We start from the raw sequence: 24,221 nt of genomic DNA, 5'->3' as shown, positions 1-24,221 counted from the left end.
GTAATCAGTTCATCAATACCCTCTTTTCTATTTTGTTAATGTATATTTTCAAGGGTGTATTTTTTCCTCATTGCTTTAGCTGCATACCAGAAATTTGATGTTGCCTCATCATTATAATTTTCTTTTACATAATTATGGATTTTTTGTAATTTGTTCTTTGATCCACTAGTTTTTTAGGATTAATTGTTAAGTCTCCATTTAGGTCTCTATCTTTTCATTGTGCTCCCTGAACTAATTACTATTTTTATTACATTATGGTCTTTAAAATGTATATTGATTATTTCTGCCTTTTTACATTTATCAGCAGTATCTGTGAGCCCTAATATATGATAAATTTTTTCAAAAGGTGCTATGGTGTTAATACCAAATTAAAAAAAAAACAACATTCATGATGTAATGTCATGAGGTGCATCCTTTATTCCTCTTTCCTGAACAATGCTTTCCTATGTATTTCTCCCTATCCTCACCTTTTCCCACCTTTGCATTGAAGTAACCAAGTATCATTGTATATTTTGACTTATATTGGAAAGTATTACTAATTCTCTACTAGTTCATTCACAGCAACAAATATTTGTTCATAAGGTACAGTGATTTATATGGTAGCCTTTCTGCAAATATCAAAATTTGACATATAATATCAAGATATACCCTGAAATATTTTTTTTTGCCTCTAGGTTAGAGGGTGTTTCTGCCAAGTCTTTTATTTGCCTCTTGTAAGTCATTCTTGTATTTAGCTTCTTCTCCCCCTCCCCCTCCCCTTCCCTCTCTTTTTCCTTCTTTTCCTTCTCCTTCTCCTCCTTTTTCTTCTAGCAAGGCTGTCATGATTGATGTAATTCAGTTCCTCCAGTAATATGTCTATGTGTTGGTCATTGGACAAGGATCTCAGATTTGTGGTATCAGTAGTCAAACTGAAATTTATTGGTGATCTATTTCCCTTCCTTAGACCCTATCATCACTACTACAGAAACAGAAGAAGGCCTTATAGGACAGAGGGCCATTAAAATTTGTTTCATGGGTTGTTGCTATGGTCAGCAAAATTTCACCAGCAGGTGGTCAGCCTTCTGGTGATGTGCCCTTGTATAAATAGCTAGATTTTTTTTTTATCAGAAAACATATTTGGTATGAGTATGCCTCATGCCATGGTACCTTACTCAGAGCCTTTCCTACATAGTAGGATTGTAAAGAAGTCACGCTCTATCTGTCAGAACCCTCATCTTTTTAAGGCTCATTTTAAAAAAAATCAACATTTTTCTTATGATGCTACATGGTTGCAAAATGTGAAACACTGTAGTCCAAACACTGTAGTTTGGATTCAGTCAAAGGGCTGCATTTGAGGGCCTAAAGGGGCTCCCACGTGCTCTCAAGGCTGCAGGCTCCTCTCCCCTGGTATAGCCTTTGCTGCTTGGAATTGAAATTGAAAGTCTCCTAAAAAGCAAAGGCAAAGAGTCTGGTGGGTGTGACAGACTGCAACACATTTTGCAAAAGGAATTATAGCGAGGGTATCATTAAATCAAAAAACATTTGTTAAGCACTTATGATGTGCCAGATAACCATGCTAAGCTTTGGGGATACAAAAAAGGCAAAAGACAGAGAAATGTGTGAATGAAAAAGAAGACAGACCGAATGAACACGGGACTAGAGTGAGGGACACCCCATGTGCTTCATTAATATCCTCATGATGTCAAGAGAAAGTGAGAAAGATCCTTAGGCTATTGAGCAGGACCCTTGTGGTGAACTCAGAAAAACTCAGATGAGTTCCAAAGTATTGGCTTGCGTGGATAAATTCTGATATGTATTACTGGAATAAACATCAACTAGGTCACAGATCCATTGATAAAGTATTAATTTTATCAAGAAGCAGTGAGGCACAGTGAATGGAGAGATGGTATTGGAGCTAAGAAGACCTGAATTCCAATCCTGCTCTGAGATGTACAGGCTGGGCCTCCTTGGGGAAATCACTTAACTTCTTAGTGTTCTAAGACCATAAGTTGCAAAGAAGAAGGTTTATTGGTGAAAAGAGCTCACTGGGCCATTCCCCACATCACTGAAGTCATAGGTTCAGGGCCTATTCTTACTTTTCATATTACTGATTGCATGAATAGAGGTCCAGCCTCGGAGTCTGGAAGGCCTGGGTTTGAGTCATACTTCTGGCACATTCTAAGATCAAGGGTCAATGACTTAACCTCCCAGTGCTCTTGGCCACTTTAAAGGGTAAGTTTAGTAAGTAAGGGTCTGGGTGTGGCCCTTTGAGCCCAAGTTTCAAATTCTTTTATTAAGGAGATTTGTTCTGTGAAGTTTGGATTCCGTCAAAGGACTGCACTTTAGCACCTAAAGGGCTATGTGTGACCTTGAGGCTGCAGTTCCCCCACCCTTGGTTCAGCCTTTGCTGCTTGGATACTGATTTGGATAGATTCCATCTTGCAAAGATTTTGCATTGCTTGCTCCTTAAATCCTTTGCTTTCCATGCTATTTTACACATAGAAAGATCATAGACAGGAAGATCTATGTGGAAAACCACTTAATTTCAATTCAATTTATTTCATCCAACATTTATTACTCACAGAGGACTGAATAAATTCCTGAGGAAGATACAGAGGTAGAGCTTACAATTTTGTTGAAGAGATAAAACATGTTATACTAGCAGAATGGGGGTGGGAATCGATCTTGCCTTATTGCCCCTGGAGCAACAGTCACATGGTACAAGGTACAGTAAGAAGCATTGAGTTAGGAGCTAGGAGACTTGGAGCAAACATTATAATCTTGGAAAATCATGTCCCTTCTCTGTGACTCAGTTTCCTCATTTGTAAAATGAATAGATAAAGTTGAGAGATGAGATGTAGGAAAATTCAGGTGGCAGAAATAGAAGGGAGAACTGGTAAGAAAGGAAAGATGGAATGATGAGAAATAAATGGGGTCTGCAGTGAGATTAAAGCTCACTTGTCACTACTAAGAAAAGATTTCTCTTCAATCTTGCAGTGCAAGATTGTTGAGGGGGCAACTCTTTTTGGTCCTGAGAAGCAATGACTACAGTTTAGCTGGGGCTCTTGTTCTCAGAAGTTCTACTTGCTGCTGCCTTTCTTGCTGGATCATTTAGACATCAAAACTGCAGGGCCTGGCAGATCTTGAGGCTCCTGCGTTTAGCTGATGAGTGAGTCATTACACCCCTTTTTGTTTCTTAGCTTGTAGCCCTTTGCTGAATAGTCTGGGGAATGGAGAAGGGACTTGAACTCAGGGCTGTATGGGGGGTAGGCTGGGGGAAGCTGATTGTTCCATTTTCAGTGTGAGCATTTCAGAAATCAGCAAACACTAAGTATCAGAGCTTGATGTAGTATTTTGTTGATTGTCTAGACTTTAGATAATGATGGGGGAGAATGTGAAAACTGTAGCTTAAATTTAAGTATGTCTGGGCACAATTTATTGTTTTTTTTCGAGCTGATTGTTAAGCATTTACTAATGCAACACAACTTGCACCCATCCTGCCTTGGGGGTATAGGAGGAGGTAATTTTGGGAAGTAGGTGTTGAGAGTGCTTGTTCTTTGTTCTTGAGTTTGTAGTCTATTTAAAGGAAATGTTCCTTTGCCTTAATATGGTGTCATGTATTTAATTTAAGACAGTGGGAAATGACTAGTTATTTCAGATACATAGGGGACCCAAAGCAGTTTGAGTAACCTAAAGGTAACGTTAGGGTGCTCCAGAAATAATTGTTAAAACAAATAACATAATAAATGGTTGAAGTAACAAGGGACAGTGGGAAATGACTTTGGACTAGGAGTCAAGAGACCGGGATTCTAGGCCTACTTCTTTAATTGATTAAAAGCATAATTTCTGGAAAAGTCATGTAACCTCTCTTGGCCTCAGTTTCCTCAACAGTAAAATTACTGGCTTGGGCTAGAAAGAATTTTAAGTTCTCTTTCAGCTCTAAAATTTTAATATTTCTGATCTGCTTGCTTCTCTTTGTCTAAATAACAGATATATAAATAAAGTACAAGAGTGTTGAGTGGAAGAGCTCTTCTGATTGGGGATCAAGGAAGACTCCAGAGGAGAGACATCCCTTCGGTTGGACTTTGCACAATGGCAGGATTTTGGAGATCAGAGGAAGCAAAGATTCACAGAACTGAGAAAGTACAGTGACTATTTAGGGAACCACAAGAAGCCCAGCTCAGCTGGAACATAGGAAACATGGAAGGGAGCTATAAGAAGTAAGGCTGGAAGAACAGGGTAGAGCTAGGTCATGGAAGGTCATGGATTCCTCAGGTTTACAGAGTTGAAATTTATGTGACCAGTCTATTAGTTTAGTCAATTTAATAATTTAGTCAATTAGTTGTGTCTGACTCTTGGGGATTTGGGGGCAGAGATTTGGAGCGGTTTGCCATTTCCATCTCCAACTCATTGACAGAGAAGGAAAAAGGAACAAACAGGGTGAAGTGACTTGTCCAGTGCCACTCAGCTAGTAGGAGTATGAAGCTGTATTTGAACTCAGGTTATCCTAATTCTAGACTGGACACTCTATCCACTGTGGCACCTAGCTGCCTTGAATGACCTTATTTGTCTAGAGCTGTACCCAAATCAATGCTCTAGTCTCCAGCAAAAAACAGACCTGTACCAAGACAATAACAAGAAGAAATTCATTATGGCTGATATTTATGTGGCCCTTTAAGTTTTCCAAAGTGCTTTACATTTCTTGTTTCATTTGATCCTCATTAATAACTCTTTAAGGTGGCTTGGTACAGTGGAAAGAACATGAATTCTGGAGTCAGAGCTTTTTAGGCTCTCTCTCTCATTAGGATCATAGAACTTGGGTTCCTATCTTACTTCTGAAGTTTACTGCTGTATGACTTTGGGCAAGTCACTTTACCCGTGGTTTCCATATTTGTAAAGTGAGATTAGACTAGATGACCTCTGAGATACCTTCCAGCTTTTTATTTAGGATCCTATATAGCAACTATTATTAATTTCCATTTCATAGATGATCAGTCAATCAATAAACATTTATTAAGTGCCTACTATGTGCCAGCAACTGTGCTAAGTGCTGGGATAATGATACCAAGATTGAAAAGCTGAATAATTTGTCCATGGCAAGTATCTGAAATAGTTTAAAAACTAGGTCTTCTTGATCATCCCCACACCTTTCCCCCCAGGTTCAACTTCCATTCATCATACTGCGCAGCTCCTCAGAAGAGTATCTTTCTATGATCATGGCCACCTGTTGTGCTGATTCAAAAGCTCTACCTTGGTAATGAGGTCTCCAGATCTTCCAAGAATGTGACATCTTTCTCCTGACAAGCATACCTATGAAAAAGATTGAGAGAATTCAAAATGAAATAAGTGGTACTCTCATCTGGGGTCATCTCATCAGTGAGCTCATTCCTTTAACAAAAAGAAGGCAAAGAGAAGGGGACCCTGGAAACTGTGATATCCAACTCACTGAGCTGAGTTGTCCTCCCTTCCTGACAATTTTCCTTTTAATTAAAACATAGGCTGGTAGACAGAATCTTGGGGAGCATTAAGAGTCATCCAACCATTTGTGTGCATATGTGACCTATTTAGTTTTTTAAAATTCTATTTAATGCCAGAAACTACATTAGAGAATTCAAACAAAAGCTCACAGGGAGTCCCATAATGAGACTGTTTTGATTATTCTGGTGATTAGCCTGTTTCCATTCTCTTTAGTCATTTCATTTAGGAAAAGTCATCATTTTAAGAGCAGGCAGATTTTTTTTTTATTATTTTGCTACTTTGCTGTGAAATTGGCAAATGGCCAGCCAGCTGTAAAACTGCAGTTATCACTATTGCTTAACATGCATCAACGCATAGAACGTGTAGGTACCAGTCACAACCTGCAACAAGGCAGGTTCATGATCTTCTCTGGATTAGAGAATTAGGAAGGTCAAAGGATGATCAGGGTGTCTTAGGATCTTAGATTTGGAGCTGGAAGGGACCTCCGGAGTTATCTAGTGTATCCCCCTCATTTTACAGATGAGGGAGAAGGCCTAGAGAGTCTCCCATATTTCTATGCCAGAATAGGCAATGTAGCCTCTACCTGCAGTCCACCGCTTTCCATTTAATGAAATGTCAAGGGAGAAGAGGATAGCAGTCAGGTGTCACCAGATTCTGAGCCACTGCCATGGGTTGCCAGCTGTGTCTCACCAGGGAAATCCAACTCTCTTCACAGGGGCTCTTTCTTTTAAGCGTATGTATATTTTTGTTGCTTAGTCATTTTAGTCACATCCAACTCTTTGTGACCCCATTTGGGGTTTTCTTGGCAGGTACTGGAGGGCTTTGCTATTTTCTTCTCCAGTTCATTTAATAGATGAGGAAACTGAGGCAAACAGAATTAAGTGACTTGCCCAGGATCACACAGTTAGTGTCTGAGATCTGATTTGAACTCAGGTCTTCCTGACTCTAAGCCTATCCAATGTGTCACCTAGCTGCCCAAGGGTGCACCTACGCCTCTACTGTATTTAACTTTCCAGGCTGGATTTCTAAACTCGTGTTGTATCTACATGTGCCGAATGATTCTCACTCGCTCCATCTTTATTTTGTTTATTCATGAATTTTTAAAAGTATTGGCTAAGTGTCTACTGTGAAAACCATGTTATTGGATGTTAGAGGTGATAACAAGAGTAGAGAAGGTATCTCCCGTCTTTGAGGAACTCATTGAAAACTGAACAGATGAAATGGTCCCTTTGTACATGTCGTTTATCCATTATTGTGTACGTATTGTTTCCTCCACTAGAAGGTAATCCCTTCGGGGCCAGGACCCTACAGTCTGGTGCTTAATAAATTCTTGCTGATAGATTAATACACATATATAGAATCATATATTAAAACTGGAGCAGACCTCAGAGGTTATTTAATCCAATTCCCTCATTTTGCAGATGAAAAAAGTCTCAAACATATAGAGAGTAGTAGTTGATCTGAGATTTTAATTCAGGTCCTCTGACTTTAAATCTAGAACTTTCTACTATATTATATTGCCTTGATACTAGGTAGTGATAAAGTGATAAATCGGAGGAAACCTTTGGGTTGCCATTATGGAATGATATGTCTAAAGATGATTATTCATAGCGGTTCCCCCAAAAACAAACCAGTATATTAGAAATCCTAGAAAGAACTACATAAAATTAGAGACTGCACTGGGTCAGAACTTTGGTTCATTCAGTCTGTTTTGAATTCAGTAAGTTTCAGTCTCTGACATGGCATTAAGCTGTGTAAAAGTAGGCTCTCCTCTATGATGTCAATCTTAGAACTTAAACTTCCTTCAATAACTCATTCTGGAGCTCTCATCCAAGAATTTGCCTAAGACTTATTTGTATTTTCAGCTTGTATTAGCTCTTGAGAACAATACATCCCATAAATTTCATAGTGAATAAAGTGCTGGATTTGGAGGTAGGAAGACCTGAGTTCAAATTCAAATCCTTACACTTAATAGTTGTGTAATCAGGTCAAATCTGAACTTTTCTGAGCCTATTTCCTCACTTACAAAATGGGGAAAAAGGATATCAATAGTACTTTCCTCACACGGTTATTGGGTGACTCAACTGAGATCAAGTATATAAAGAGATTTGCAAACATTAAAATGCTATGCAAATGTAAAAATATTAGCATTGCTAATAATAAGGGGCAGCTAGGTGGCGCAGTGAATAGAATGCTGGGTCTGGAGTTAAGAAGACCTGAATTTAAATCCAACCTCAGACACTCAGTAGCTGTGTGACCCTGGGTAAGTCACTTAACCCTACTTGCCTCAGTTTCCTCATCAAAATGAGCAAAGGCAATGGCAAATCCCTCCAGTATCTTTGCCAAGAAAACCCCAAAAGGGGTCACAGAGAGTTAGACACAACTGAAAATGAATAAACAACAATGCCAATAGCAAAAAATATTTCCTTTTATTCATTCTAAAACTAATTTCTTCAAGCTTGAAGGAGTGCTGCTAGTTTGTTCCTTCTGAAGTTTGGTGAGCAGCTTCATTTTCATTCTACTTAGGGGAAGTGAAGTCAGTAGAAAGAACTTTGGAGTCAGAAACAAGAAACATCACAGAATATCATAGCTGGACAGGACAGTCCAACCACTGATTTTTATTGAGGTAGGTTCAAATCCCATCTTTGATGGACATTTATAAAGTAAGTGACCCTGGGCAAATGCTTTTATCTTTCTGACTCTCAGTTACTTCATTTTAAAAATGGGGGCAGCAGGACTCAAAACTCTCTACCTTACAGGGTTGTCTTGAGGAAAATACTTTATAAACCCTAAAGTTATAGAAATGAGAGTTATTATGACCAACAATTGAAGTATTTAAGGAAGTGCTCTCAGCTGGTCACCTAACCTTTGTTATCTGTCCTCCGTCTGCAGGACCTCCATCCCTTTGATTATTTTAATTTCCCTTTTTTTGAGGAGGGGATAGGATCATATCTTATAGACTACAGCTGGAAGGATCCTTGGAGACCATCTAGTCTAATATCCTCCTGAGTGAAAAAGAGTCAGTGAGGACTTCTCAGTACTTGACAATAGGCTTCTAGTAGGTAGTTAGGCCTAAGTTTCTACCTCCCAGAAATTATGTGACCTTGAAGAAACTTGAAACTTAACCCCTCCTTGGAGTGCCACCTCAGCATACTGCATGCCGAATAAGGTTATGAGCGTTGTGTTAGTTTTTCATTGGTTGTTTTAAGTTAAATTGCCCTGTTTAGATTGTGAGTCTGCCTCCCAGCCAATGGGAGTAACGGCCAGGAGGGTGGGTGGGGGATTTCTGCGTTAGGACTATATAATCTTTTTCTTGCCTTCTGCAAGCCTTACTCTCCTGATTACTTATCAGAGAGGAGATGCCCTTTCTAGTGAGTTTGTAATAAAATCTTGCTGCTTTGCTTCTACCTTGAAAAGTCTCCGATTTTCACTTGAGTCGGTGGTCTCTGACCCACACACTCATTTTACAGATGAAGAAATGGAGACTTAGAGAGACTTGCTCAAGGTCATCCCAGGTAGGGAGAGGTGGATTTTGGACCTGGTCTTTGCTCTAAATGGAATACTTTCTTCCTTTGTTCTGTTCAAACCATCTGGAATGCTTAGGGGGAAATTTTTGCTTTTGCAGTGCAAAAGATATTCTGGCAATGGTCCTACTCACTGTGATGGTCTCTGATCCTTCTTTACAGAGTGTTCATGTTTGTGCTGCATTTTGCTGGACTCATCAGTGAAATACTGTGGTGCCCTGCAGGCTTTGGTAATGCTATGGGACAGGGTTTCTTAAACTTTTCCCACTCTCCACCCTTTTTTGGGTTTTAGCAGCTGTTCGTTGGCGTTGCATGGCCTGAGGGCATGCACCATGCAAAGTGTGCTTCCTTTGTGTTCAGAGCCAAGGCTGCAGTGAACTTACCCAATGCAACAGGGGCACGGGTTGCCAGAAACAACTTGGATTCATTTTGCGTATGATTTTGAATTAATTTTTGGTCGTTGAGCATTCAGAAACCTTTTACTGTTGCCAAATTTTTCACGACCCCATATTTTTCGACCCGTAGTTTAAGAAGTCCTGCTATAGGATACCATGAGTCACCTGGTTGGTTGGCAGAATGGTAACTGTAGAATATCACGCCTCATCTGAATAGACTGTTCTTACCATATATAGACCATGGAATAAGAAATTTTAAGGGGGAAAAGTTTTTGGCTCAAACAAATGAGCAGGGTAGTTTGGTCATCCTTTGTAGGAGCACAATAACCACTAGTCTTATTGTGGACCAAAGGAAGTAAGCGTTTTGTGATGGGAAGGACCAAACCTCATGGTGCAGTCCCAGCCCTGTCACGTAGTAACAGTGGGATTTTAACCAAGTCGTTTGAGCCACAGTTTCCTCATCTGTAAAAAATAGGATATTGATAATAGAAGGTAATGTGGAAGTAGGAGTCATGAAGGCTGGAATCTGAATCCTGCTTAAGACTCTTACCAGCTGTGTGACTAAGTGACAAGTCACTTAGTTGCTCTGTGCCTCAGTTTTCTCACTTGTAAAATGAGGATAATAATAGTATTTACTTCACAGGGTTGTTACGGGAATTAAATGAGTGAACATATGTGAAGCACTTATTTGGAGCAGCTATGTGCTGCAGTGGATAGAGTGCTGATCCAGGAGCCAGAGACTTGCATTCAAATCCACCTTCTGTGTGAGTCTGGACAAGTCACTTAACTTGTCTGTGCCTCAGTTTCCTGACCTGTAAAATAGGTCTAACAAAAGTAATTACCTCATGGAGTTGTTGTCAGGATCAAAGGAGAGAATATTTATAAATTGCTTAGCATGGTGCTTAGTGCATAGTAAACATTAGCTAGTCTTACCATTATTAGATGTTTTATAAACTTTAGCAAGTTATTATTATTTACTAGATGTAGCTGATGGGAAGATTAAATGAGATCAGACAAGTGAACAACTATGCAAATGAGATTTATCATTGCCAATGTATTCTCCACTGATTTGTGTGTAGCAAGAGACTCAGTGTAAAATCTAAGATGCTTCATTGGGAATCTTGGCAAAATCATGTCTAAAACTAGCAGGCAGTACCAAGCAGGAGAGATTTTCCCCTCAAACAATGTTATGTGAATTTAGGGACTGATAGAAATCAGTCTGAACAAGGAGGAGCTTTCATAGCATTCGGACCATCCATTTCAAGCACTCCTCACAACAAGGGGAATAAAAGGCAGAATTCATGGTAAATAATTGATTTGTTTGACTAAACTAAATGGTTTGCCAAGCATTTGAAGCTCTGCTAGATAAATGACTTGAGTGAGGTCAATATGCAAGTCCAGGAGATAAAAATGAAGTAGAATTCACAAATCATTTATTTTAAAGACACTATTTACAAGTCACATAGAATAACCAAATTGCTATCTTGCCTACTGGACTTTAGAAGAAGAACCCATATTTTAAAGCATTTTCTTAAAATTAAAAAAAAAATGAAAGGCCAGTTTAAATGTTTACAGAGCTCTTCCCTGTTCTCTTCCTCCCCCCCCCGCCCCGCCCATTCCTTTTTGAAAACAATAAAAAAATACAAGGAGAAAGCAATGTGAACATTTCTTAATTGAAAGTTTAACACCTGTGTCTTACATTTCTAGGCCTTGTATGAAGCCTGCTTGTAATTTGAATAGCAGTTTTTTCAGTGATTGTTCTTCTACCCATGAATCATCAGGATAATAAAGTGACTTGAAGACCTCTTGATTAGTTTTACTTTTTTTCCCCTCAACTTTACTCTCATTTCAATCTCTTAATGAACAAAATTGACCGAATGCTCCCTTTGTACATAACATGGTCCTAAGCTGATAGGGAATGTGAAAAGATTTGAAACTGAATCATGTCTCTGAAGAGGTTTACACTCTGATAGTATATGAAACTATTTCCCATTTTTATTCGTTTGGCCTCCACTAAATCAGAATTGCTAAGAATCTGGACATGGGCTGTGCTGTACTGTGGGGAGAAAAAGGATTTGCTAAGCAAATTAACAGTGTCATCAACACTGGGGATGAGTGGGAACGAGAAATATTTTATTTTTGGAGAACAAATTGTTTATTAAAACTTGGTAACATATTTAGGTATAAATGATTAATGTACTAATTGCAAGTAAACCTTCTGTAGACATAAAGGAGGAACTTCATGTGACCACACTTTAACCATTTTTATTACTCCATTTCCTTATAAATCATTTAAAAATAAATATTCTACAATATAACTTGGCCTTCTTAGCAACCAGTCCAAATTAGTGAAGTTTTACTGTAAACACACAGGCCAAAACAATGTAAACTCTGCATCGTTCACTCTAGGACTATATAAGGCCTAAAGTGAGCTGTTTGCAAGTTTGCAAGCCATTGGGATCGGTGTGGAACAACCTCAGAAGTGGGTCCTGGGTAGAAATGTACGACGCACCTACCTCTTCCATTTTTAAACTTGCATGCTGGCAGAAGATGCTTCCTTTAGGTTCAGCACAATCCCAAAGGCCATGTCCTCTGATCCTTAGAATTTTTAAGTAGAACTTTAATTGGTGGGCAAGATTTAACAGTTCAATTTGTTTTTTCCTTGGGGGCTTGGAGGACTTTGCCAAAGCTCCTTGAATAACTGGATAAATAATTAATCGAGCACAGTAGAACCAGTATCAGTTCTGCCTTTGAAGGCAGATCTCTGGGGACCCACTGCACTCCTACCTAATTTGGAAATGCTTTCTCCTGGGTTGTTATTTTAGGGTACACTCTGCTTGCTATCTACTTTTCTTGCTATTTTCAGCATCCCAAGAGAGTTTCAACTGACATCACAGCAGCAAAGAAACAGGCAAGGAAACCCATAACCTTTTGCTTTCATAAAGCATTTATTTTTATTTGAAAACATTATACAGGCATTACATTGCCACAGCCAGTCCATATAGGAGCATGCAAATATCAAAAATGGAGAAAAGTGTTGATTCAGCATGTTGGTGCAGATTCTCTTTTTTTTTCTTCTTTTCTTTTTGGTTTAGATTCCCATTTGCAATGGTCAGGGTTAGTGTGCTTATTATGGGATTTACCAGTAGAATCCTACCCATGGGGTAAAGTTTTTCCTTTTAGCTAGCTTGGGACTATGAAATGGCTTTAACAAAAACAAAATGAAACAGAAAACATACTACACGCTTGTCAGAAGGTTAATAGCACAAGTTAGCAATATCTAAACTAAACACTGAAACTTTTCCATTATGACACAGTGATGCAATTTTTTTTTCAATTGCTTGGTCTACCATGTTGTGTGTTTCCAAGTTTGCAGCTCTGGAAAGTTGGAACCAAGATAGCTCTGTCTCCTAACCATAATTCTGGGAGGTCCATACCCTCCCTTAGGTGGGGAGGGGGTAGGTAGTTTTCCATTCAGTAGCTAAAAATTGTCTTGCTAAGGGTTGCTCAGTTCCCAAGGGGTGGTGGTGTTGACAAGAGCTCTGGTTTATTTATATAACCACTGGCCCACACTGCTAAAGTATTATTCAACCAGTAGAGAGTTATGAGCTGAAGAATTGAATTGCTGCTGGTGTCTATAGAGGTTCTGAAATTGTAGGAAAGAGAACACTTGGAATGACATTATCCTTCCTACCTTCCCCCTTCTCAACCTTCCTTACTAGGCTAATTAATATTTGTATATAATCGGAAGGCTTATATGCCCCTGTTTTCTCTTGGGGGCCCCTTGAAACCTTCTGATCTGGGGGTCAGTTCAAGACATTATTCACCTCTTTAACTGGAGAAGGAAGCAACACTGTGACTCCAGTGACGGGAAGGTCTTTGTGAGGAGAGCTTGCTGAGTGAGGATGAAGGGTGTACAGTGCATTTCTAAACATTCACACTTGGTTTCCATACAATGGAGTCAATTAAAATATTCTATAAAAATGTTTCAAATGGCAGATTTAAGCCATCTGTTGATTGCAAACCTTTTTTTTAATTTAAATTTTTAAAAACTCCCAAGCCAGTGAACTGACTTGGAAATGCCTTCTATCCAGTTGTTCCTAATAAGACTACTGAACATCTACAAATTAGTCTCATAAAAATGAATAAAAAAAGAAGACTACAAACATTTGGCTTAAAAAATAAATACTAAAAACAGGGTAAACCAAGAAAAGTATGCAAAATGAAGGAATGTAAACACAGAAATAAAACAACAGTCTTTAAAGGTCTTTAGACCCAAATAGACATAATGCTCAGAGAAAGGTATTTAATTGGTTTAAAAGGTAGCAGAGAGTACAGGAGATGGCAGGATTCCTCAGGATCGGGGGAGTTTTAGCATAGTGATTTTGCCAGAAGATAAACACATTCTTTTAAGGGGTTATCTGAGAAGACAATGGATTTTGAACAGAAGTGTTTTTATCGCCTGTCCCAAGGGATCTTTCTCCTGGAGTGAGGGACTGGCCAGATTATTCCCTGCGTGATTGAAAAATACAAAACCAATGCACACACTTTCAGACAAATACTAAGGCATAGCTTTCCACTTTAGCATGGGTACTGGCCTGGTTCAACCTCTTTAGAACTGTCTTGTGATTTTAGCATGTCAAAAGGAGTACAAATGCTCCTTTCTACTTTGCAGAAACCCTATGGTATAGTTGGTGTGCTTAATATTTGCACAGTTGTTTATCTAACTTTTAAAAAATCTCACAAATATTTACCTTTTCTTTCTATACCCTTTGCCTTTATCATTGCCTTCTCTGCATCAGACAAACATGGAAGATATTTCATATACTCGCAGGTTACAGCTAGAACTGGGAAATTAGGTGGACCCTTTTTTGATTCTTGACTTTTGGTCCTTGGGAAAAAAGGGTCATTTTCAGGGCAAAAAAATGTATTTAAAAGAGCCATCAGACTCTTGTTATCCAAAGAGAAAAAAAGCAAGACAGATTAAGAATGTAATATCTTAAAAGATTAGTTCTACTTGCCAGATGGATATTAAACATTCCTCAAATGCATAATTGTAAAATGATGGTTTCTCTACCATTGTGATGGTGTCTAGTCAACTGAATTGCCATTGGTGCCTTACTGACTTTGTTCCTAAACTCTTTAGGTGAACGGCACAATCAGTTAAACTTACAAAATGAACATAATTTCTTTATTGGTACATTTAGAAAAAAGGAAGCCTCACAATTAGTAGATAGCATTGACTTCTTTGAGTGCCCTGATTCTGTTCCACATTATCTCACTGAAAAAAATCTAGAAGGAGGAGGAAAATAAAACACTGGGAATTTTTTTTTTTGGTGGGGTAGGGAGGAAAGAGGAAGCAGAAGGGAAGGTAGACTTGGTGAAAACAAGTATCTTGAAAAAAATGACTTGGTTTCTGGACTTTCCCCATAACCCAAAGCAATGATACATCCTGACCCTATTTATCATAGGGACCTGGTTGGCAGAAACCTCATGGCACAACAGAAAGCAATGGCCTGGAGGAGTATGTAGTGATTGCAAATATAAAAAGCCTAAAATGTTCATTTTAGATCTATTCCTAGAATAGAGAATTATATGGTCAGTTGCCCCTCCCCACAAGGGTCACAGCACAGATGACCTATTGAGCTGGCAATCCAACAGGTGGTGGATTAACTGTTAACAACCAATTCCTAGGCCAACTAAAACTCTTCTGGGGTGGAGCACCTGCAGCATGCATCACTCACAAAGTCTACACAAAAAAAAAATTAAATATGATTCTTAAAAAGTGACTTGCCATAGAAAAGTGGGATTTATGCAACTGCTTGTGGAACAGGTAGCAATTTAATTTGTATTTGGGATAGGGGTGGCGGTGGTGTGCAAAATCCCCTCTTGAATATTGGTTCAATAATAACAACGGTAATGATAATAAAAAACAATAATAATACTATATTTTGATTCAAAATTTTTCACAGTAATTGATGCAGAGGGAATTGCGGTCAGTGTATACCCTAGACAGACACCTCTCCAAGTAGGATGGGTCTCCAGGGATAATGAGCTTGTTCTTTGCAAGAGGCTTTCAGATTTGCTACCTTGCAGTCCACCTGTGTAAACTGCACCTGGTAAATACCTTTCTCTATGTACAATACAGAGATGATGGGCATACACGTGGCCACTGAGTCCTCCTCAGTGGTTTGGGAAGGCCTAATCCTAGGCAACTCGCACATGGGGCTCCTCTTCCATCTCTTGACCTAGGCTGGTATAGGTGACTGAAGGTTCCACCTGCCCAGAGGCTGGTAAGTCTACAACAGTTCCTGAAGGGTTTCGAAACTGCTTGTATACCCGAGGGTCCTGGGCTATGTATGTGGAGGTGGAGGAGTAGAGAACCAGCCCGATGAGGATAGTGAAGAAGGATAGGAGATAAAGTCCTGAAAACTAAAGCAGACATAAAACCAAAGTCATTAACACAGTAAGACCACAGGCTTATTCAGTTATTCATGCAACATCCATTTAGTAAGTGCCTACTGTATACAAGTCACTATACTGAGGGATAAGTAAATGATAAACAGAGAATATTTATATAGCACTTTAAGGTTTGCAAATCTCTTTACATATATTATTCCATTTGGTCCTCGTGACAACCTTGTGAGTTTAGATGCTGTTATTATTGCCATTTTACAGATGAGGAAGCTAGAAATAAATTTCATGTGAAATATACTCCTAATCCCCATCGTTAAAAAAATGCAGTCTAGAAAGGGAGATAAGATATAGACTGTGCAAATAACTATGCACAAAATGCAGTTTGTATAATCAGTGTTTGCTTGGCATAGGGACTGACACATACTAAATGCTTAACAAATGCCATCTGTCTATTATCTATCTAGCATGAAATATGGCCTTAAACTAATTTTTAAAGAAAAATTCTGTGGCAGGGAGAGACCCCAGGATACTAGCCCTTGTAGGTATAGACCCTAAGATACTAGGAAGATATTACTGGAGAGTTAGTGAGAGAAAGATGGAGCTTGTCCAGTGTTCACCTATGGTGGGTGACTTATTTTATGCAATAATTTTGTTCATCAGATACTAAATTTGGGTATCTGTCTTTTTTTCTAATTAATTAATTAATTCGATTTTAGTTTTCAGCAGTCACTTCCACAAGATTTTGAGTTCCAAATTTTCTGCCCCCTCTCCCTTCCCCCACCCTAAAACAGCATACATTCTGTCCCCCAATCTGCCCTCCCTTCTCTTATCCCCTTCACCTCTATTTTCCTGTAGGGCAAGATAGATTTCTACATCTCATTGCCTGTATGTCTTATTTCCCAGTTACATGTAAAAACAATTTTTAACATTTGTTTCTAAAATTTTGAGTTCCAACCTCTCTCCCTTCCTCCCTCTCCACCCACCCCATTGAGAAGCCAAGCAATTCAGCATAGGCCATACATGTGTAGTCATACGAAACACTTCCATAACAGTCATGTTGTGAAAGACTAACTATATTTCCCTCCATCTTATCCTGTCCCCATTTATTTTATTATCTCTTTTGACTCTGTTCCTCCTCAAAAGTGTTTACTTCTAATTATACCCTCCTCCTTTCTGCCTCCCTTCTATCATATCCCCCCTCCCCCCACCCCAGCTTTATCCCCTTCCCCCCACTTTCCTGTATTTTAATACCCAATTGAGTGTTCATGTTATTCCCTCCTTAAGCCAAATCTGATGAGAGTAAGGTTCACTCTTTCCCTTTCACCTCCTCCTCTTCCTCTCCATTGTAAAAGATTTTTCTTACCTCTTTTATGTGATAGATAATTTACCCCATTCTATTTCTCCTTTTCTTCTTCTCCCAATATATTCCTCTCTCACCCCTTAATTTTATTGTTTAGATATCATCCCTTCATATTCAACTCACTCTGTACCCTCTGTTTATATGTATAATCCTTCCAACTACCCTAACATTGAGAAACTCTCAAGGGTTACAAATATCTTTCCATGTAGGAATGTAAACAGTTCAACTTTAGTAAGTCTCTTATGATTTCTCTTTCCTGTTTACCTTTTTATGCTTCTCTTGATTCTTGTATCTGAAAGTGAAATTTTCTATTCAGCTCCGATCTTTTCATCAAGAATGCTTAAAAATCCACTTTTATTGAATGACCATTTTTTTCTTGAAGTATTATACTCAGTTTTGTTGGATAGGTGATTCTTGGCTTTAATCCTAGTTCCTTTGACCTCAGGAATATCATATTCCAAGACCTCTGATCCCTTAATGTAGAAACTGCTAGATCTTGTGCTATCTCAATTATGATTCCACAACACTTAAATTATTTCTTTCTGGCTGCTTGCAATATTTTCTCCTTGACCTGGGAGCTCCAGAACTTGGCTACAGTATTTCTAGGAGTTTTCCTTTTGGGATTTCTTTCAGGAGGTAATTAGTGGATTCTTTCAATATCTATTTACCCTGTGATTCTAGAATATCAGGGGAGTTTTCCTCGATAATTTCTTAAAAGATGATGTCTAGACTCTTTTTTTGATCATGGCTTTCAGGTAGTCCCATAATTTTAAAATTGTTTCTCCTGGATCTATTTTCTAGGTCAGTTGTTTTTTCAATGAGATATTTCACATTGCCTTCTATTTTTTCATTCTTTTGGTTTTGTTTTACAATTTCTTGATTTTTTCATAAAGTCATTAGCTTCCATTTGCTTCATTCTAATCTTTAAGGTATTATTTTCTTCAGTGAGCTTTTGGACCTCCTTTTCCAACTGACCAATTCTGCTTTTTCAGGCATTCTTCTCCTCATTGGCTTTTTGAATCTCTTTTGCCTTTTGGGTTAGTCTATTTTTTAAGGCGTTATTTTCTTTAGCTTTTTTTGGTTCTCCTTTAGCAAACAGTTCACTCATTTTTCATGATTTTCTTGCATCACTCATTTCTCTTCCCAGTTTTTGCTCTACTTCTGTTACTTGATTTTCAAAATCCTTTTTGAGCTCTTTCATGGCCTGAAACCAATTCATATTTTTCTTGGAGGCTTTGGATGGAGGAGTTTTGACTTTGTTGTCTTCTTCTGGTTGTATGTTTTGATCTTCCTTGTTACCAAAGTAAGATTCTGTAGCCTGATTTTTTTTTTCCAGTTTTTGCTCATCTCCCCAGCCAATTATTTGACTTTTGAGCTCTTTGTCAAGGTAGCTCTCTGCTTCCAGTGGTGGTGAATGGGTGTACTGTAGCCACTAGATTACCCCCAATTAGTGGGCCTAGAGCAACTGCTGTTGCTGCTATAGCAGCCATCTCCTCCCCTTCTGGCACCCTGGCACTAGGGCCAGACTACTCTGCTCTCTCTCTCAGGTCTGACAGGCTTTTCCCATTGACCTTCCAAGTTGTCCTCTGTGTTTTGGGGTCAAGAAGTCTGGAAACCATCACGGCTCCCAGTGATTCAGTACCCTCCTCCACACCCCCAGTGCATGGCCTGCTCAGGCCCCATCCATGCTGGTGTGGCCCTTGCTGGACTGTGGTTCACTTCTAGCCTTGTGCAATATATGCTTCCCCTCCACCTTTCAAACTGTTTGGGGCTAGAGATTTGCTTCACACCATCATTCTGTGGCTTCTACAACTCCAGAATTTGTTTAGAGTCATTTTTTACAGATATTTGGTGGGGTTTGGGGGAGAGTTCAAGCAAGTTCTGGCTTTTACTCCACCATCTTGACTCTAGTATTTATTTTTCTAAAATAAGTTTCTATTGCTATCTTTTGGGTTTTTGACAGTATCATAGTTTCCCTTAGTATCTCCCTTTCTCTCCCTCTTAGAGAGGATCTCATATAACAAATAGTGTTTGTTAAAAACATTTTTAAAAAAAGGAAAAATGAGCACAACTGATTAATGCATTGAACGAGTATGAAAGCATACACAACGGACAACACGTATGGACCTCTCACTTCCATGAATAGGTGATTTGGTGATGTCCTCTTATCTCTTCACTAAAGTAATCTTTATAATTTTGCTACAATTTTCAATTTTGATTTTGTCTGCATGTTTGTTCTTTCCATTTACATTGTAGTCATTATGTATGTTGCTTTCTTGACTGCTTACTTCATTCTGCATCAGTTTGTGTAGATCTTTCCATGCTTCTCTATATTCATCACACAGATCATTTTCTTACAGCACAAAAATATTCCATGTACTATATTCATGTATGACAATTTTCTTAGCCATTCTCCAACCTACTTTATTTCCAGTTTTTTGCTATCACAAAAAGTACTGCTATAAATATTTTGGTGTATATGGGGACTTTATTCTAATTAATATCTTCCTTGTGGTATAAGTATAGTAATGGGGTCATTGGTTCAAATGGTACTTCAAAATTGGTACTTTTTTGCATTATCCCACACTGCTTTCCAAAACAGTTGTACCATTTTGCAGTTCTAACAACAAAGCCTATTATCCTACAACCCTCAAATATTGATTATTGCCATTTCTGTCATCTTTGCCAGTTTGGAGGGAGTAAGGTAAAAGCTCAGGTAATTTTGATGCTGATTTTTCTTACTAGTGATTTTGGAGCATTTTTTCATGAATATGAAAAAAAAATTTCTTTTATGAATGCTTCATGATTCTTTTGAGAATCATTTTTTTCATATCCTTTATTCACTTATGTATTGGGGAATGGTATATATGTGCATATACATACATAGAAATAGTTTATATGTCTTGGATACATATATATATATATTTGTATGCATATATGTACATGTATGTGTATGAATTGTTTATATCTCAGATACCAAACCCTTAGAGATGTTTGGTACAATTTTTTCCCCCATTCATTCTCTTCCTTTCTTATCCTGGGTGCTTCAATTTTGTCTGTGCAGTAGCTTTTAGTTTCATGTAATCAGAGGTATCTATTTTACCTTTTGTAATTTTGTCTTTTGTTTGTTAAAAAATCATCACCTACCCAGAGCTCTGAAAGGTATAGGATCTGCTTCTCTTCTAATTTTTTAATAGTATCATCTCCAATATTAAGGTTGTGCAATTAAGATATGTTACAGAATTATAGTGTAAGGTATTGGTCTAAAACTAATTTCTGCCTGATTGCTTTCTAGTTTTCCCAAGTTTTAAAAAAATCAAATAAGGAATTTTTCCTTAATTTGTTTTTCACTTTGTCAAACACTGAATTACCTAGCTTCGTTGTTTCTGATTCTCCCTTGTCCAGCCTATTCTGTCTCGGTCTCTTCTCTCCCCTCCTCTCCCCACCCCAATACCTGACAGTTTTCATGACTGCTGCTTTAAAACACAGTTTAAGGTCTGGAAATGGTAGTTCCTTTTTGTTCCTACCTCTTTTCATCATTTCCCTTGGTGTTCCAGATCTTTTGTTTTCTAAATGAATTTTAAGTTCTATAGAATATTCCCTTGGTAATTTCATTGGTATAGTAGTATTGTCATTTTTATTATCAGGAGTCACACTGGTAGTAAGCATCACAGGCAAGATTTGAGCTGACCCCAGTTGCAACTAGAATGCCTCAGAGCCTGGATTTGGGTAACAGCTGGAACAGGACACAGAAATGACTCTGGAGAAACCCCAGACCGTCTCCAAAGAAATCAGGAAAGACTAGAGCTAAAGGGAATTCAGTGCCTACCTTCAGAGACCTTCCATCACAATAGAAAGCTGTCCAATGGAAAGGAAGGGGAAAATACAAGGCATTAACTCTGTTAACACTACTAAACCCTTTGTATAGATTTATTCTAAAATAACTGGCTTCAGTCTAGGAGTTAGGAGATTTGAATTCTAGTCTCAGTTTTGCTACTAACTACTAGCGTGACCTTGGAAAACTCACTTATAATAGAGATTTGCAGCTTATGTACAATTCTTTCCTTCCAGCCTGCCTTGTACAAGCAAATACTAATTTTATTTGATGTTTAAGTTATGAACATAAAAAAATGAAACATAAGAAGTCATTTCCTCTCTATGGGTCTCAGTTTCCTTCTCAGTAAAATAAGAGAGTTAGACCAGATTAAAGATTCTTAATCTTGTTTGTGTCATGAACCCCTCTTGGCATTTACTCCTGTTGTGAAACTTGCGGTTGGACGCCTTCACAGAATAATGTATTAAAATGCACAAAATAAAATTATATTAATTGGAATGGCCTAGCCATGAACACTGAATATTCTGCCAGTTATTTAAGTTGTTCTTTATATCTTTAAGAATCTCTTCATAATTGAATCTATACAAGTGTTCTGTGTGCCTCTGTAGATCCTCAGGTTTCTTATGTAATTTGTTGTTATTTGGAATGGGATTTTCCTTCTTACTTTGCTTCTTGGATTGCAACTATTATGTGGAAATGCAATTATTTTTGAGGGCTTATTTTGTAGCCTGCAAATTTGCTAAAGCTATTAAATGTCTTAATCCGTATCTTTGGTGATTTGCTATGATTTTCCAAGTATGCTGTTATATGATCAGCAAGTAGGAATAGTTTTATCTCCTTTTTACCTGTCTTTATACCTTTAATTTCTTCTTTTTCTTATTGCAGTTGTTAGCATTTCTCGAACTATATAAAATAATAATGGAGAGAATGGATACCTTTGCTTTTCTCCTAGATTTACTGGAAAATATTCTAAGGCATTTCACACTACATATGATGTTCGTGTTTAGTTTTAGATAAATACTTTTTATTTAATTAAAAAATGTCCCTTTATGCCTATGTTTTGTAGGATCCTCCTTTCCTTCCTCCTTTCTTCTCTCCCTCCCTTTTGACCAATGGGTGCTCTACTTTGTTAAAGGGTTTTTCTATATCTTGAGATAATCATGTGGCTTTGAAGGTTTTGATTTTTCATGTGATCGATTCTCTTGATTGTTTTTCTGTTGAGCCATCCTGGCACCCATGGTATAAATCTAACTTGGTCATAATGAATGATTTCTTGGATAAATCACTGTAGTTTGACAGGATATTGTTCAAACTTTTGAGTCAATATTCATTAATGATACTAGCCTACTGTTTTTCTTCTGTGTTTTACCATTCTCTAGTTTAAGTATTAGAGCTATATTTAACTAACGGAAGGATTCTCAAAGGGTGCTTCGTTTTCCTCAAGTTTTTGAGAAAAATTTGTGAAGTTCTTCAAAATTTTGATAGAATTCTTTAAATCCATCTGGACCAAAAGTTCTTTTTTGTCTTTGCTAATTCCTTTATAGCTGGTACTATTTCCTTTTCTAAGATTAAACATCTGTATCTAATCTGACAGTTTGGGTATTTTGTATGTTTTTATGTATTCATCTATTTCTTTTCTGTCTTGGCTAGCATAAAACTGTGTATAATATGTTCTAATCACTCTTTTTATTTTTTCTGGTTGTGCTGTGATTTGACTTTGATAATTTTCTTCTTTATTTTTGCCTTCTTTTTAATCAGATTAACTAAATGTCAGTTTTATTAGTCTTTTTCACAGAATTAACTTACACTTTTATTTCTGTGTTTTTAGTTTCTGATTTGTCTATTTCTCTTCTAATTTTCATATATGCTCTTGTGTTTATATTAGGTGTTTATTGATTGGCTTTCTACTTTTTAAAACAGGATATTCTGTTCATTTATCTTCTCTTTTTTCTATTTTATTAATGTATGTTTGTAGGGATATGATTATCAACTCTCCCTCCCTCTGAACTGTTTTACCTGTATCTCAGAAATTTTCATATGTTGTCCCATCAATACAATTTTCTTTCATATAATAATTATTTCTATGATTTGTTCTTTTACCCACATATTATGTCTACTTCAGTCTGTGTCTTTTGTTTATAGTTCTCCAAACGATGACTATTTTTATTTCATTATTGTTTATAAGAGAAGTATTTACTATTTCTGTCTTTTTACATTTGTTTGCCATATCTCTGTGTATAAGGATACAGGGCCTATTTTTGGTAAAAGTTTCATGTGATTCCCAAAAATATGGATATTCTTTTACAATCCTATTTAGAAGATACCATAAGGCTTTTAGCTTTATGTTCTCCAGCAGTTTGCTCAATTCCATATTTTCTTTTTTATTTGTTTTCTGTTAAACTTATCTAATATTAAGAGAGGGATATTCAGGTCACTAGTCCTGATACTTGTGTTACTGTCTATTTCTTCCTGTAGCTCAGTAGTTATTGCCTTTGTGAATTTGAATGCTAAGATTATTTGGAGTATATAAATTCATTACTGATATTGGTTTGTTTGCATATGGTTTCTTTCAGCATAATGTAGTTTCCTTGTTTATCTCTTTTTTTTAATGTCTATTTCTGCTTTGTCAGATAGAGTAACTGCAATTTTTGCTTATTTGGATTTGGATGCATAGTAAATTTTTTTTCCATTTTCATTTTATGAATGTCTTTGTTTTTTAAATGTGTTTCTTGGAAGTAATAGATTGTAGGGTTTTGTTTTGTTACCTAGTTCATTGTTCTTTTTTCATTTGAGGGGGGAATTGTTTAATCTATTCACATTTAAAATTATGAATTAGTTTTACATTTTCCTCCATTTATTTCTAATATTTATTTTTCCAAGTTATGATTTTCTCCTCTCTTCCACTGTAATCAAATATTATATATATTTTTTTCCAGTTACTTTAGCTTAGTCTTTTTTTCAGGTGCCATGTTCCCACTGGTTCTCTTTCCTTCACCCCTGACATTCCTTCCCTTTTTTCATATCTTTGCCTTTGGAGTTTTACTTATTCATTCTTTTTCTTTCCTTCTTTTATCTAATTATTTCATTCTTTTTCCTCTCAGCTAGTCAAGTAGATTCCCCCTTCTTCTCTTCCCCTTTAACTAATCTCATTCATTAGTTTTAAAATTTTCATTTCCCCCTCTATTCTGTGTATTTCACATGGAATCAAAATTCCCAAGGTATCCATTCTGAGT

At 37.4% G+C, this 24,221-nt stretch overlaps 1 protein-coding gene across 2 annotated transcripts in view; it reads right to left on the bottom strand.

Moving 5' to 3' along the window:
• Positions 1–5,110: 5,110 nt before the first annotated feature.
• SLC35F1 (solute carrier family 35 member F1) overlaps positions 5,111–24,221 on the bottom strand; it is a 570,025-nt gene continuing 550,914 nt past the window's right edge. The window contains exon 8 of one of the 2 annotated variants that reach the window (XM_072643146.1): positions 5,111–5,289. In XM_072643146.1, coding sequence (XP_072499247.1) covers positions 5,194–5,289 — 96 coding nt within the window. In that variant the 3' untranslated portion in view covers positions 5,111–5,193. Of the gene's footprint in view, positions 5,290–12,456; positions 15,809–24,221 lie in introns of those variants that run through there. The other variant, XM_072643145.1, reaches the window with a different exon arrangement.

This window comes from Notamacropus eugenii, chromosome 2 (genome assembly GCF_028372415.1).
Source record: "Notamacropus eugenii isolate mMacEug1 chromosome 2, mMacEug1.pri_v2, whole genome shotgun sequence".
Taxonomy (NCBI): domain Eukaryota; kingdom Metazoa; phylum Chordata; class Mammalia; order Diprotodontia; family Macropodidae; genus Notamacropus; species Notamacropus eugenii.
This window is presented reverse-complemented; position numbering and strand designations above follow the sequence as displayed.